This window comes from Marmota marmota, unplaced genomic scaffold (genome assembly GCF_001458135.2).
Source record: "Marmota marmota marmota unplaced genomic scaffold, marMar, whole genome shotgun sequence".
Lineage (NCBI taxonomy): Eukaryota > Metazoa > Chordata > Mammalia > Rodentia > Sciuridae > Marmota > Marmota marmota.
Window position 1 is genome coordinate 10157454 of NW_025999998.1, and position 15463 is coordinate 10172916.

General features: G+C 41.0%; 1 protein-coding gene across 5 annotated transcripts in view; it reads right to left on the minus strand.

Annotated features, from left to right (window-relative positions):
* Nucleotides 1-15463, minus strand: part of Kank1 (KN motif and ankyrin repeat domains 1) — a 198353-nt gene that overhangs the window by 44234 nt on the left and 138656 nt on the right. For 3 of the 5 annotated variants that reach the window (XM_048806856.1, XM_048806854.1, XM_048806855.1), the window contains one exon: nucleotides 9370-9489. In XM_048806856.1, the coding sequence (XP_048662813.1) occupies nucleotides 9370-9406 (37 nt within the window). In that variant the 5' untranslated portion in view covers nucleotides 9407-9489. Of the gene's footprint in view, nucleotides 1-388; nucleotides 645-4315; nucleotides 4581-9369; nucleotides 9490-15463 lie in introns of those variants that run through there. The other 2 variants (XM_015492897.2, XM_015492895.2) reach the window with 2 other exon arrangements.

The window sequence follows — 15463 nt, forward strand, 5'->3', positions numbered from 1 at the left end:
GGGAGAAAAATAAAAGAACACAAAGCTCAGGGATCTGTAATCTTGCCAGCCATCCTTAACAAAACAAAACCATAAAGTAGTGAGAAACAAAGCAAAGAGTAACTTTCTCTGTGCCTTGGGGCTGGTCCATTACACAAAGGAGAGAAGCAGGGGCTGTTCTGCCAAGTAAATCTGTGTGGTCATTCTAAAGAAAGCAACTGAATGAATGAACTTATTGAATTATTTCTGCAGAATCCCATATCATTCCTCCCAGTAGTTGCCAGACTACACCCGATTTAAATTCACCACTGTGTGGATACTCTACTTTTTCATCATCAAAATGTCCTGGGGAACAGAACACCAAAGACAATACCTAGAGGAAAAGCCCCCAGCTCTAAGCCCCCTTTACCTTTCTGGAAGAGGCTCCGTCTCAGGATTCTTCATTTAAAATCAGTATCCTGAATTCCAGCTGCTGACTTCTTGTGCTCAGATAAAGTCCCAGCACCTCTCCTCGGAGGATAGACAGCTCCAGTATGTGTGCAGGATTCAAGGGAGTGTGTAGGGAAGGGCCTGCTGTGACTCCTTATGGGACAAGTTGAGAGGTAACCAACCAGAGTCTATGATGTGCTGTGGCTGTTTCCCCTCATGCTGCCAATCAGCTGTCTCTGGGGCAGATTGGAAGATGTGTGAATTATGGTGCTAATGGAAAAATCTGGTGGTACAGGGCTTTGGCGTTTTGCAATTTTTTCCTGTAAGCTACATTGTTGGAATGGTTTCACAGGCAAACCACCCCTTCCTCCCCCACTGGCCTACAGACTTCCAGGTCTCCACCCTAGTGTGTTGTAAAACTCTGTCTCATCAGGCTGATTCACCACTTGAACAGGCAGGCACCAGTTAGGGTACATGCTACATAAACTGGGCAAATACTTCTGCCTCCTCTGCCAGGTCATGGGAAGACAGACCAGTCTCTGTCCTCCCAGTTGGAGGAGAAGGAGCTTCCCCCCAAAAACATTTCTATGGTGTGTCCTTGATTTGAATAAAGCATCTGGGCCAATCAATCTAAGACACCAATGGAAAGAAACTGCATCAGCTATACTTTGGTAGGTATATATATATGGACGTAGATGAAGAGGATAATAAGAGCAGAGGAGGAAAGAACTTTTTTAGGTTTTATTTATTAGAAGAAAGTATAAGTTGATGCATATAACTAAGGTTACAAAGATATTAAGCACCGCGCTTGAGTTACTGGAAATATCCCCCTCTATTCCTGCAGGATACTCTTAAATACGCTTATGGTACAGAGACACTTAAAATGCCCAGGCCTATTGAACAGTTGGTGCAGGGGAAGAGGCATTCAAAAAAGAGGGTTATCTCCAACCCAAGGAGATTAGCAGGATGAGCAGAATCAATGTTTTCACAAAGTTTGCAAAGCTGATAGGATTTATCAACAAACATAAATACTGTGAGAATAAATCCTGAAAAACCACATAGCTATGTTTTCATTCTACCTAAATGAATCATATCTGAAATACAAATAAAAGTTAAATTTAAAAAAAAGGAACTATAATGAGCTTGTGACTATGAATAGCAAACTGTTTCCATAAATGGGTACACTAGTCCCATCTCCTTTAAATAAAAGTCTTTATGGTGAAACTGTAAGCAAGACTATAACCTTTGATCCAGCTTGGACAACTATTGAATCACTCAAATTTCGCTTGCCATGGATCAGACAGTTAAGAATACCCCGGTTTGACTTTCAAGATAAGAACAAATCCCACAATCCCCCAAATCTGCCCCTTGGCAAAGCTCTCTTTCACATTTAGTTCTACTTTTTATCTGTTGATTATAAAAGCCTTTGGAATATTTGGGAATATCACTTAATCTAAATTTTAGTCATGCTTTGCTCTAACAACTGCTAGAATAAGAAATCTGGTTCCAATAGTGAAAAAAAATTTTTTTTTCTCAAAATAGCAGCATACTTATTTTTAAGTGGTGAGATCACTTGTTCTTATAGAACTACCAACTGAGGTCACTAATGCTGTATGCACAAATGAGCCACATATTTTAAACCTTCTCCTGTTTTCAGGCTTCCTAATGAACTGCAGCCCAAAAGCAGAACCCAACTTGGCCTCTAAATATGAACATATTTTTCCTAAAGCATATGGAAATGAGTAAATCAGTTAACAGCTCATTCCAAATATATTTAATGCAGAAGCCAAGAAAGGAAAAAAAATCCATTTTTATTTGGGCTGAAAATTTCTACAACCGTTTGAATGTATCTTATAAAATCTGATTTCCTGGTTGCGTCTTCTTTAAGGTATTTATTAGAAAAGTCTACTCAATGCAATTTTTAAAATTTTTGCCAGAAATAGAATTAAGAATTTATTGCTTTCTATGAGTCTGAGAACTATGCTAATATTTTTCATGCCAGTTAGAATCAAACCGTTTTTTTACAGAAAAGGACCCCAATGCAGAAGATGAGCTTTAGCTACTTATCTTTCTCTAAGCCCATACAAATGTTCCTCAGAAACTGCACAAAGAAGATGAACTGAAATTATACAGAACACAGGAAGAAAGCAAAACATCATGGAAAAAGGAAGCAAATGAGCTATACTTTTGATGGGCTCAGCTAGCCCACCCAAGTCCTTCCAGAAAGAGGGGAAGTGCATAATCAGAAATAAATGCCAATATACTCACACTGGGAAGTCTGCAGGCTATATGCAAATCTTTGTAGGAAGGGCTGTTGTGATCCCTGGACTAAGAGTCTCTTGGAATAGCAGCAACCACTCAAGTTCTTAACATAGTGAATCTCTCCACTACTGTTTTTATTTTGTGGTTTCTTTTCTTTTCCTTTCTTTCTTTTCCTTTCCTTCCCTTCCTTCCCTTCCTTCCCTCCTTTCTTTCTTCCTTCCCTCCTTCCTTCCCTCCTTCCCTTTCTTTCCTTTCTTTCCTTTCTTCCTTTCTTCCTTTCTTTCCTTTCTTCCTTTCTTCCTTTCTTCCTTTCTTCCTTTTTCCTTCCTTCCTTCCTTTCTTTCTTGTTAGCACCTACAGAGCATCTGGGTAGAAATCTCCAACCCAAGGGATTCTTGTCCAGCACCGGGGAATAGACGGAGTGCAATTCTATCCTAGCTAGACCCAAGCAGGCTAGTACTCACTGGAAGACAAATTGCCCTTCCTCGGCTTAGCTCTGTCTGAAATCTGATGCTTAACCCATTATGACTTGCTCAAGGTTTGGAGCAAGAAAGCTTATAAGGTGAAGTTGGCTGCAGCTTTGAGAGTTTATAAAAGAGGCAAGCCCTGACCAGGAAGAACTTCCGAAAAACCTCTGCAAGGGCTGGATGAATTCTGGCATTTTGATTAACCAGACAGAGAGACTCCAAAAGCCAGGGTCTACTATTCGTAGGTGGTCCTGGCATTTTAACAGCTATGAAATTCAAATGTAACTGCTTCACGCTCGGAAAAAAAGAAATCTTCTCAAACTCCACCACTGTAAGAAAACAAATGATTGCACTTATAATCCTCAGTGTGAAATTAGCCTTCAATGGACTAATAACTGACAGTTTCAATTGAAGCCAAAATCTCCTTAAATTCAATTAATAAACACATCTAATGCTAGAGTGAAACTGCAAGATGTAATAAATATTACTTTATTAGAATAGGATTATTAATTTGGCTCAGTGAAATAATTCACACTAAGGGAAAAACACAACATAATCCCTATCAGGGAGGATATTTTATTTTTGAGTCAAGACAGTGTCTCACTGTGTTGCCCAGGCTGGTCTCAAACTCATGAGCTCAAGCTATCCTCCTACCTCAGTTTCCAGAATAGCCAGGATTATGGGAGACTTCCACTGGACCTGGCTATTTTGAACCATTCTACTTTCAGGCTTTATGTAGATTTCTGATCTACAGACTTTCCCCTTGATCTGTTCCATCAGACCTTCAGGGATAACATTCTTCCAAGTTTTAAGGTTGACATAAGTGCCTTGAACAAAGAAAAAAGAGCCCACATCAAATTTCCTTAACTCAGCACGTGAGCCAGGAAAGTTGTTTTGTCATCTCAGGATAGGAAAGGGAGGAAAGAGAACTGAAAACAAAACCTCTTACCTACATTTCTACAGTGTTAGGCAACTTTTGTTTTACCCCCTCCGCTCTTCTGGTTGTCTGATCATACAGTACATATGGGGAAATAACAAACAAGAACACACATTTCAATCCGACTGCAAGCGGAATAAGGGGGCCCTGGAAGTTACAGAAGGAGCCCAGGAGTTACAGCAGCCCGTTCTAACCAGCTCACGCTCTCCCCTTGAGGTGACAGGACAGGTCTAAGACTCACCACCACGGAGGCACCACCTCTGCTGTGCTGTCTTTCCTTACAGTCTCAGAAAAGAGCAGGTTCGTTCCAGCTAAACCAGTCAGAGCAAAGTAGTCTTATGTTGATAAATAGCACACAATTCCCGCCCAGGTTCGCTGCAGTGGGCCCAGAGTTCTGTTTGAGAAATGCTCCTGCCCAGAAAAAATATTTACACAGCCTAGAGTGGGCTGCATGTGCTGCAGCTCTGCCTGCTCCGCAGGAGTCTTCAGCTGTCTCCTGGACCCGCCTTATCAGTGGCCTTTGGACCTCATTTGAGATCAGCATAGAGACAAAACCTGAAGCCAAATAACTGACCAGGGTAATAAGAATCAAGCCTCATAGCAGCTTTAGCAGCCATGTAATAACAGCCCTGCCCTTTCACCCACTTGTCCTGTTTCTGTGATATTATTCTCAGGAAACAATCAAAAAGGAGAAGAAAAATGACTAAGCAAGAGGATGTTCTCTGCATCATCATCTACAATGAGAAATATGCAAATGTTCAATCCAAACTACCAAACAAAAAAAGGAAGAGTAATTCAACTGCTAGAAACAGTCTACAGAATAGTATATGGTCATCTAAAATATTAATTTGAAAACTATGGTCCCTGAAGAATTGGAAGAGTGCAAAGGATGTTAAAACCAAGAGCCTAAAATGTACAAAAACAAAGTTTGTTCTTTGGACAAAGACAAAAAAGGAAATACTAAAAACAAGGCCTTCTGTGGAATTTTGAGTGATTGTGCCCTATTTTCCTATCAAATTTTATAAATTTTATATTAATTTTTAAAAGTGCCTTAAATATATATGTATTATATGTGTGCATATGCGCGTGCACGTGTGTGTGTGTGTGTGTGTATGTGTGTATAGAAAGAGAGAGGGAGAGAGCACATGTGTGAGGGCACGAATTATGAGAAAGCAAGAGAAATGAGAGCAAGGGAAAATGGAGAAAGGTAACTAGCAGCAAAAAATAAAATCAAGATGGAAAAGGCAGGCATGAAGCCACTTCACAATGCTCATCCATCCATTTCTCCAAATGTTGGGCAAGGCTGGAAATACAATTCTTGCCACAATGTCGCAGTGCTGGGCAGTCTGACACGAGGGCGCTGGGCAGGTGTTGACCAGAACAGGAGCTCATGCACACAACAGGGCAAGGTCCAAGGTGCAACCCCCTGACATCTGACTGTACTTCACTTTTTTCTTTTTCGTGGTGCTAGGGATCAAATCCGGGACCTTACTCGTGCTGGGAAAGCTTTCTACCACTGAGCTATACTTCTAGCCTATCAGTTTACATTTCAAAAAAACCCATGGGGAAAAAAAAAAAAACCAGAAATGTTTTTATAGCTTTTTGTTTTCTTCTGCACAAAAGTCTTGTGAAAAAGATAAGGCAGGTGTTGTTATCATCATCTGACAAATAAGCCACTTGTTATTTGGCTTCCAAAGGAATTCTAAGCTCTAATTAAAGTTTCACAACGTTAATTAGAGTTCAGAGAAGTATCAATCAGTATTCAGTTCACAGCATGATTCAGGGACCAGGTAAAAAGCAGACTGTCCCCACCTCCACTCCCTGAAGATATATAGCTATTTTCCTCTTTGCTTCCTCACTAGCTACAGCAGAACAGTCGAGAGCAATTTATGATGCTCTAATCTCATTACATTAACAGAAGAGTAGTCATGCTATAACAAAATGTTGTGAATTAATAAACACAAAACTGTACCAGTCAACAGAAGTAAGGTGGAGGCTCTGGTCAAAAACAGATAACACGATGACAAAGGATTGACAATGACAGGGTGGGTGGCAGGGAGGTGGATGCAATCTGGAAGGGGTACCCAGGTAGGGCGGTCAGGTTTAGCAACAAAAGTAGAATACCTGGTTAAATTTAAATTTAACTAGTACTTCTTCAGTGTGAGTATGTCTGGCAACCTGTACACAGGAGACCTCAACTTCCACTAGAATATATAATCCTGCAGGGTAGGGATCTTTTTTTTTTTTTTAAACATTTATTCTTTTAGTTGTAGGTGGACACAATACCCTTATTTAATTTTTATGTGATGCTAAGAATCGAACTCAGTGCCTCACGCATGCTAGGCAAATGCTTTTCCTCTGAGCCACAACCCCAGCCCCAGGGGAGGGATCTTTACCTGTTTTGTTCACTGCTGTATCTCCAGTATCAGAAACAGGACCTAGCATAAAGTAGGTGCTCAATAATCTTTGCCATGTACAGGTAAAGTTTACTGTGCTTGTCATACAAGTGCTTGTCATACAACCTACCTTTACATGTAGTGTATGTCAGAAACTTATCATAAATCATACAAATGACACCATCAACTGCTCTCGTTTTAAAATCAGTGCCTTTTATCCAATCTAACTGAAGGACAGTGGGGATGTGTCCTTAATTAAAGACTAATTGGAAAATGAGCACACCATTTATTTCTAGGTGGTAGCATCACCAGTTATTCATTACTTTTTTTTAGACAATTGTACTTCGATATTTTCAATTGTCTATGGTGAGTGATCACATTCACATGTTTGCACATGGGTGTATACAAAGTGACTGAATGACGGTTGTGGGGAGCCACTGTGAATGACCACGCCTTCCAGTCCTGCATCCCCCACGAGGGTTGAGCCACACTCACCCATTCCTTTGTAATCCCACCCCATTGCCATTTTGGGGATAGAATGTTCCATGGAACCTCCCCGGGTGTGTTCCCTATATAAGAATAAAGAATTCTGGTGGCTCTCTTTTTCCAAGGACCATTAGGGTCACAGAGCTGTCTCTGGAATATTGAAAAAGGTATTTCTATGTGGTTGTATGCTTTCCTTTGTCGTTTTCTTGAGTTATTGGAATAGTCAGATTTTGCGAACCCAGCATTAGGTCCCCGGCTAGGACGGTTGGCGATAGACTGTGCCTCTGAACAGATCTGCTTACAGGGGTCATGATCTGTACAACGAGGAAAAGCCTTCCCTTGTCTGGTCCAGACACCCTCCGTCACAAATCAGACAACTTTCTTTAGTTTTCAAACTCAAAGCCCAGTTCTGGCTGCAGGACACTGTGGGGAAGGAGAAGTTATAGCTGGCCTCTCTGACCCCAGGAACAGGGAGAAAGGGCAGGGCAGGCCATGTTGGAAAAGGCATTAGGGCAAGCATGATAGGGATCTAAGCCCCGAAGACAGGACTTTGTCATAGACACCAGAGGGTGACCATGATGATGATGATGATGATAATCATGGTGGCATAATTCTACAGGACTATCGTGAGGACTAAAGGGTAATAATGTGGGCAGAGTATCTTGTCATTCGTATTTTTATTATGGACAGTCCCTGAGCAGAATCTATAAAAAGGCCTAAGGAGGTGGGCAGTAGGAAGGACAAAGGAATGGACGGGAAAAATCTGATGTCCCACAAAAAACAATTGAGTTTATTTGGGTTTGGGTAAGTCACAGTGTTTTTGCCAGAGGGGTTTACTTTTGCATCTAGGATTGGTGAAACAGAAAATCAGTCACATACATGGTGGGGAGTGTATCTCAGGGGTAGAGCACTTGCTTAATACTGTGAGGAAAAGTTAGGGGAAAAAAAATATATATACAGCTGGGCGCAGTGGTGCATGCCTGTAATCCCAGCAACTCAGGAGGCTAAGGCAGGAGAATCTCGAGTTCAAAGCCAGCCTCAGAAACTTAATGAGGCCCTGTCTCTAATAAAATATAAAAAGGCTGGAGATGTGGCTCAGGGGTTAAGCGCCTCTGGGTTCAAACTTTGGTACCAAAAAAAAAAAAAAAAATCACATACAGGGTTGGGAATGGCCATTTCTGAGGTCTCCTCCTCTGCTGTCTGAAAGTGCTTCACAGATTACACAGCATGTGTGACTACAAGTCCAGTGTTCTCGCTGATCCTCACCCCCAGGCAGACACGTGTCTTACACGTGTCTGACACTGTCTGCCCAGTGTTTCATGATTAGTGCTGCAGTTAGGACTCCACTTCTCATCTCCTGGCTCAAAAGCCACGCACCCTCCTCTACACAGCATTGCCACTGGGGGTGCTCAGAGTCAGCAGAGCTAGGACTGTGGACACAGGCTCTGGGAAAGAATTCCCAGAGGATTCCTGTTCTCACTCAGTCTGCTATTTGGCAGATAATTCAAAAGAAAACCAAATACTTGGCCTGCCATTTTTGACAGGTTGTCATCTCAGGTCATGTACCATCTCTCTGTATTTGTTTATGGATTTCTCCCAAATCTTTCATAAACAATATTTGGTATTCAACCTATAGATTCCTATAATATAACCGATGTAAGAACTGGAATATGGGTCTGCATGATTCCAAACACGGCTTGTTGTATAGTACTTTATGGAGTCACTTTACGGAATACCCCATCTCTTCCCCTTTCCCTCTGATTATTACCATCATCATCATCATCATCACAGTAGGAATTATTTTCAGCATTCAAACATATTTCTTCTCTCCTTCTTCAATCCCTTTGACATAAGCACGAGAACATATCTGTTATACTTGCATTAGCATTCAGGATTTTACATTTCCCTTTCAACACCTTGAAAGAATTGACTTAGATAAATAATTCACCTGATTTCAGTACAGAAAGTCTAAAGATAAATACAAATTTTCTAAGAGATTAAGTAAGGAACAATAAAACTTCAGTGGATAGAAAATTGCTCCGGAATCCTACTTTTATCAAGGCAACTTGCTATTATCTATCTATCATTAAAAGACAATTTTTTTTTTGAGCAAAAGACATCATTTAAAACATATACAGAAGGAAAAAGGTAAAGAAAAGTGTTTGGGGGTGGGGGGTGGATTTCCTAAAACTCAAGGGGAGATCAGTAGAGGAAAAGGACCAAGGGGTGGAAGGTGGGGAAGGAAGGGGAAGTGCTAGGGAGTGACATTGGCCAAATTATATAGTTCTATTGTGTGCATGTACAAATACGTGACAACAATCCCATCAATACGTACAACTATAGTGCACCAATAAAAAATGTGGGGACACACACACACACACTCCCTACCCCCACCTCCAGAGCCCAGAGTTACCTGAGGCACAGCCGTTAACCTTTGTGGTGTGAGCCATGCTGGCTGGAATCCAAGGACAGACCCAGAAAGGAGCGAGGAGTCATGCAAATTTTATACATCAAGTTCCCAAAGGCATTCAACCTGAAACAATAAAGACAGCCCCATCAAAATGGATCATTTAAAAATATGTACAACACTAAATCTTAGAATTCTGTTTACAAAAAGATGGCTGATGGAGAAAGCAAATTGGAATGGAGGAGAGAGACTGAGGATCCAGGAGGCAGCTGCAGTGGACCCGGACACTCAGTATGAAGACAGCTATCAAGCCCATGGACTAGGCGCTAGGAACTGAAACACCTCCAAACACAACGCTCTTGCCCCAGATGTTAACATTTTTTTAAAAAGGTAACTTTGTGCAAATTTTTTGAGATGTTTGAAGTCCTTTCTCCCAACCCCACCTTTTCTCCAAGCAGGCACCTCTCTCTCTAAAACACAAATCCGACCCAGTCAGTTACCCTCTTAAAAACACAGCACAATTCAAAACCTTCCATTGTCTGTTGGAGAAACTTCAGATGACATACAAGGCACAGAATTTGGAAACATTAGACTACATGTGGGGCAACATATTTCTTATTTTATATTGATTTTCTATTTAAAAGTTACCTGAGATTACTATGAGACATATTACAATCACAAAATTTAAAACTAAAGAAGATTATTACTCCAACATTTGCTTTTTGGAGATGCTTTCTGAAAAATACTGGCAGAAAAAAGCAAACAACAGTAAATATAGAAACAGACATTTCTTTTTTAATATTTATTTTTTTTAGTTATAGGTAGACATAATATCTTTGCTTTATTTTTATGTGGTGCTGAGGATTGAACCCAGTGCCTCATGTGTTCAAGGCAAGTACTCTCCCTCTGAGCCACAATCCCAGCCCCCAGACCATTTCTAATGTGACCAAATTCTAACTTTAGACCCACAAAAGCAAACCTGAGCTGAACAAACCTCAAGCACATACTTAAAATGTCAACTGAACTTTTAATCTGAGAGCACATTCTGCCTTTGGTTTTTTGGGACTGGCTTATTTCACTTAACATGATATTCTTCAGTCCCATCCATTTACCAGCAAATGTCATAATTTCATTCTTCTTTATGGCTGAGTAATATTCCATTGTGTGTGTGTGTGTGTGTGTGTGTGTATGTATATACACACACACATACATACATACATACACATCGCATTTTTTTTACTCATTCATCTGTTGTCAGGCATTTAGGTTGGTTATATAGCTTGGCTATTGTGAATTGAGCTACTATAAACATTGAAGAAGTTCACTGGATTAGACAAAGGGGAATGAAGGGAAGGGAGAGGAGATGGGACGAGGGAAGATGGTAGAATGAATTAGACATATCTTTCCTACCCACATATGAGTACACAACCAATGTAACTTCACATCATGTACAACCACAATAATGGGATCCTAATTGGAACAAGTTATACTTATTCTATGTATGTATAACATGTCAAAGTATACTGGGCTGGAGTTGTGGTTCACTGTGATAGAGCGCTTACCTGGCATGTGTGAGGCACTGGGTTTGATCCTTAGCACCACATAAAAATAAAAATGAAATAAAGGTATTGTGTCCATTTACAAAAAATAATAATAATTTTAAAAGCTCTTAAAAAAAAACTTTTAAGATGCCTACATGACCTCCCAATAAGAAAAGGATGCTAAAAATAATAATAGTCATATATTGAATCCTAATGTAGCACTATGATTATGTAAAAATTTGTAATAGTCTGGTAAAATACTCAAAATATGTTGCTCAAAAAAAAGATAATGATGATAATAACCTGGATAATGCTGACGACAACTAACACTAATCAATCTCTTACTGCTGTTACTAAAATCTAAAATGTCACCCATTCTAAGGTACATCATTATTTTACGTACCACTGATCTAAGAAAGATGCCAAACAAATCCTAAAACAAATTTTTTCAAAAATATGTATGCACATATTTACACATCGATTAAAACAACTGCGAGTGAATGGACCAGTGTTCCCTGTGGTTGGCCTTGGGTGATGACCTAGATGATTTGGGGCTCCTTTATTCCTTTCATAATGCGAATCATTTAAAATAAATATCTAGACCCATCTTGTCAATTTTAATTTTATTTGTTTTAAAATCATTGGAGAAAGGAAAAAGTATCTTAAAATTTAGCAAAACGAAACTATCTGGCCATAATGGAGATTATAAGAGGTCAGAAATGTTTGTAAATAAAAAGTAAGGGAAAGGACAGGACTGGTGGTTTTGATCACACTAGGTGAGACCTTGCTGCTTAGCTAGTGACACTGTCCTTGTTGTTGAAAAGGTTTGCACCACAGTTCAAAGTCAACCTCTGTGAAAGCAGCTCAGTGCACATCCGAAAGGACTCCTCCTCCTCTTTCTTGTTGAACGACTACTCTGACAAGCATGCTCCCCGCTTGGCTCTTCCAGCTACAGGGACCAGTGGTCAGCTCTGGTGGCGAACCTTCCACTCCATTCTGGTCCCCAGTCTCTGGCTGGCAACACCATGACAGGATAGCTCTAATTTCTCTAAGGGGCAACCATCTGACATTTTAGGGGAAACAGGGACACTGGTTCAGGTCCACGGCACTGAACTTGGGACAGCAATAACCCCTGTGCACAGTCAGAGGTGGCTGAATTAATGCCAGGTTTCAGGGGCAGTGTGAACTGTATCTCTTAAAAATGAATGATCAGGTGCTGGGCGCAGTGGCGCAAGCCTGTAATCCCAGGCGGCTTGGCTCCGGAGGATGAAGGAAGAAGACTGTAAGTTCAAAGCCAGCCTCAGCAAAGGCAAGGTGTCTAAGCAACTCAGTGAGACCCTGTCTCTAAATAAAATACAAAATAGGGCTGGGGATGTAGCTCAGTGGTCAAGTGCTTCTGAGTTCAATCCCCGGTACCCCACCCCCGGAAAAGAATGAATGTCTAGCAAAGTCTGACAAATACAGCTTTAAAATAAAATGAGAGAGCTGGGGGAACTAGAGGGGAAGGAGTGGATAAATGAGGAGTAAAGAAGAGAATTATTCACCTAATCATACTCTAAAAGCCAACAACAACCAGAACCTAAACTCAAACCCTGTTTACTGGCCCCCTGCTAGCCTGTGTGTTGGCGCTCTTGCTTCATCATGGCTTGTAAATACCACCATTTAAACTCTGGAGGGCAAAACCAAAGACAAGAAGAGACAAGCTGCATGTGTAGGGGTGGATGAAGTGCGTGTCGAGATATCTGGAAGGAGATGTGCCCAAATCTTCCTAGTCAAGCTTCATCAACTTTGGCCCAAGGTTCTCTCCCGTTCCTGAACACCTCTTGCACTTGGCAGAAGACCTTTCCCTCAGATCTGAGTTGGTCCCTCCCACCCTCCCCCAAACTAAACCATAAAACCAAAAGGAGGAGGAGGAGGAGGAAGCCTAAAATCAGACACTACAAGCATATCACTGGTAAAATAACAAGACCCTGTCACCAGCACGGAATCTAGCAGTGCAGGCAGAGAACAGTTGTAATATTGTCTATTGTTTTTTTTTTTTTTTGCAGTTATTGTTCATGTCTGACAGGTGGCCTCAAATTGTGAGGACTTGTTCTTCTTAATGATATGCAGATTCTCATGTCAGTGCATTGTATAAACCAGAAAAGGCTTGGCCATGGTCCATTTCTTTGTTACAGATCAATAAACTGTCTCTTCTCTCCCTTGGAGGAGAGTGCAAACCAGTAAATCTTAAGTGGTACAATGGTGGCTTAGTTCTGCTAGCTGAGGGGGAAAAAAACAAAACAAAACATTTCTTTGAAAGAATTTAGGAAAAAATATATCAATAGAGAAAATTGAGAATCTTCTTGTTTATTTCAAGAGACTAAATAAAGAACATTTTCATAGTTCTCCGAGTACAGTTCAGCAAACATAAACACTGTATGTATTGACCCCATGCTTTACATTAGTTGAAATTATGAAAAACAGCTCACTAGGTTCCCCCCTCAAAAAAACACACCAATGAAAACAGTAGTTAGATGAAACTGAGATTTGATATATATATTCTGGGCTAGCACAGCTAAACAATCCAATGCCACTGTATTGGTTAGGACAGTGATAATAATGACACTGATAATAATGCTGATGACAGCTAGCATAGTTGATTTCTTACTATGAATAGTTACTGAAATCTAAAATGTCACGAACTCTAAGGTAAACTATTATTTTTAAGTACCACTGATTTAAAAATATCAACAATTAAATGATGATAAAATGCTTATTAATAATTAGATACATTTAAAATTTAAATGATGATAAAATGCTTATTAAAAATTATACCCCAATGATTCAAATGTATGAATTGCCAAGATCATTGTAATGTCATGTATAGCTAACAAAAAATAAATAAAATAAAAAAAATTAGTTGGGCTGGGAGTACAGCTCAGGGGTATAGCATGTGCTTATTAGCATGTGAGAGGCCTGGGTTCAGTCCCCAACACTTAAAATAATTACATGTAAAAATTAAGTATGGGATGAAACCTCATTTCCAAATTGTTAAAAATCGGTATTCCACCTCTTGGGTCCCCTTCTTCCTCCGGGAGAAGTCTTTTCTGCTGTCCTTTAATAAACTTCTAATTTCTACTCTGACCTTGCCTTGGCATGCTTCTCTGGTGTTATTCTTCAACATTGGGGAAGCAAAGACTCCTCACCGGTCAACAGCGGTAACAGTGACACCTTTGTCAATTATTCTAGAATCTTGGAAGGATCTTAATAAAGGTGCTATGAAAGAATGTAAGACAGGAAAATAATTAAATATTTTTACTGTGTGTAGTTCTGAGTATTTCGATAGAGATCCTACATGGCGGCGGGTGCGGCGAGATCAAGTCTCTGACCTCTTCAGCTGCACGGGCATAGGGAGTCTTAAACCATCTAAATGCTGTTTGCTCAGGATCACTAGGCAATGCTGAGCTGACGTGGATCTGGGGCAAACAGTCTGTGCCTCTCAGAACACATACCGAGCCCAGATCGGCTGAATTCAAGCTCCAGTTCACCTGCGTCTCCCAGACAAACCACTGTGACTCAGCGCTAAACGATCCTGCTGAAACAACTGGCTGGCCCTTCTGAACCTGCGGAGGTTAATGCCAACCGAGCCTTCATAGGCAGTGGCCACAGGATTGAGACGGGGCTTGGGAGAGCCAGTCAGGACCCACCCGTTGCATTGGTCACCCGGCAAAGGGAACTAACTGTCGCCATTTGCATGGGATACCACCATGGCAGAGAACTGACGTCCCCAGAATGCGGCGGAGGAGATAACTCCATTGAAACCAGCGGTGACAGGTGTGTAACCCCCTAGCCCTTCCTCTCCACACAGTGGGGAAACATTAAGGGCCCCTCCCAGCTCTCCCGTGAGCTCGATAGTCAGACCGAGGGAATCAGGAGTGGTGCGGGACCCCGGCTACCGCTCCCATCAGTGCTGACAACTGAGGTCTCTTGCACCGGCTACTGGGGGCGTGGCTACCGGAGGGCAAGCAAAATACACTGAGGGTTCTCAGCCCCAAGCTCCACAAACTTAGGGTCTGAGGGAATGGCAAGCAGGGAGAGTGTGCCCAGTCGTTCAAGAAAATAGGGCTCCCGGGAGCAGCAGACCTGGCATGTAGCCAGTATTGTGGTGAGCGTCACCGGTGAGCGCGGCCTGGCTTGAGGAAAAGTGGGGAAGTAACTAGACACAGGAAAAGCCCCTAGGCACTCAGGATTGGAGACCCGCCCAGTCGGGGAGGAGGAGCTGCTGCAGACTGATTGGTTCCCGTGTATTGAGAGGAGAAGCTTGGCCTGGTGGGCACAGCTCCACCTACTGGAAGAGAAGTTAATCAAACTCTAAGACTACATTTATTAATTTTTTTTTTAATTTGGTTTTTTTTTATTTTCATTTTTTAAAAAATAAATAAAAAAATAATTAAAAAATATTTTATTTTTTTTATTTTTTTAAAATTTTTTTTTCTTTTTTTCTTTTCTATTTTTTTTTCTTTTGTCTTTTCATTTCTTTTCAATTTCCTTATTCCCCCTTCCTTGAATTCTACCTG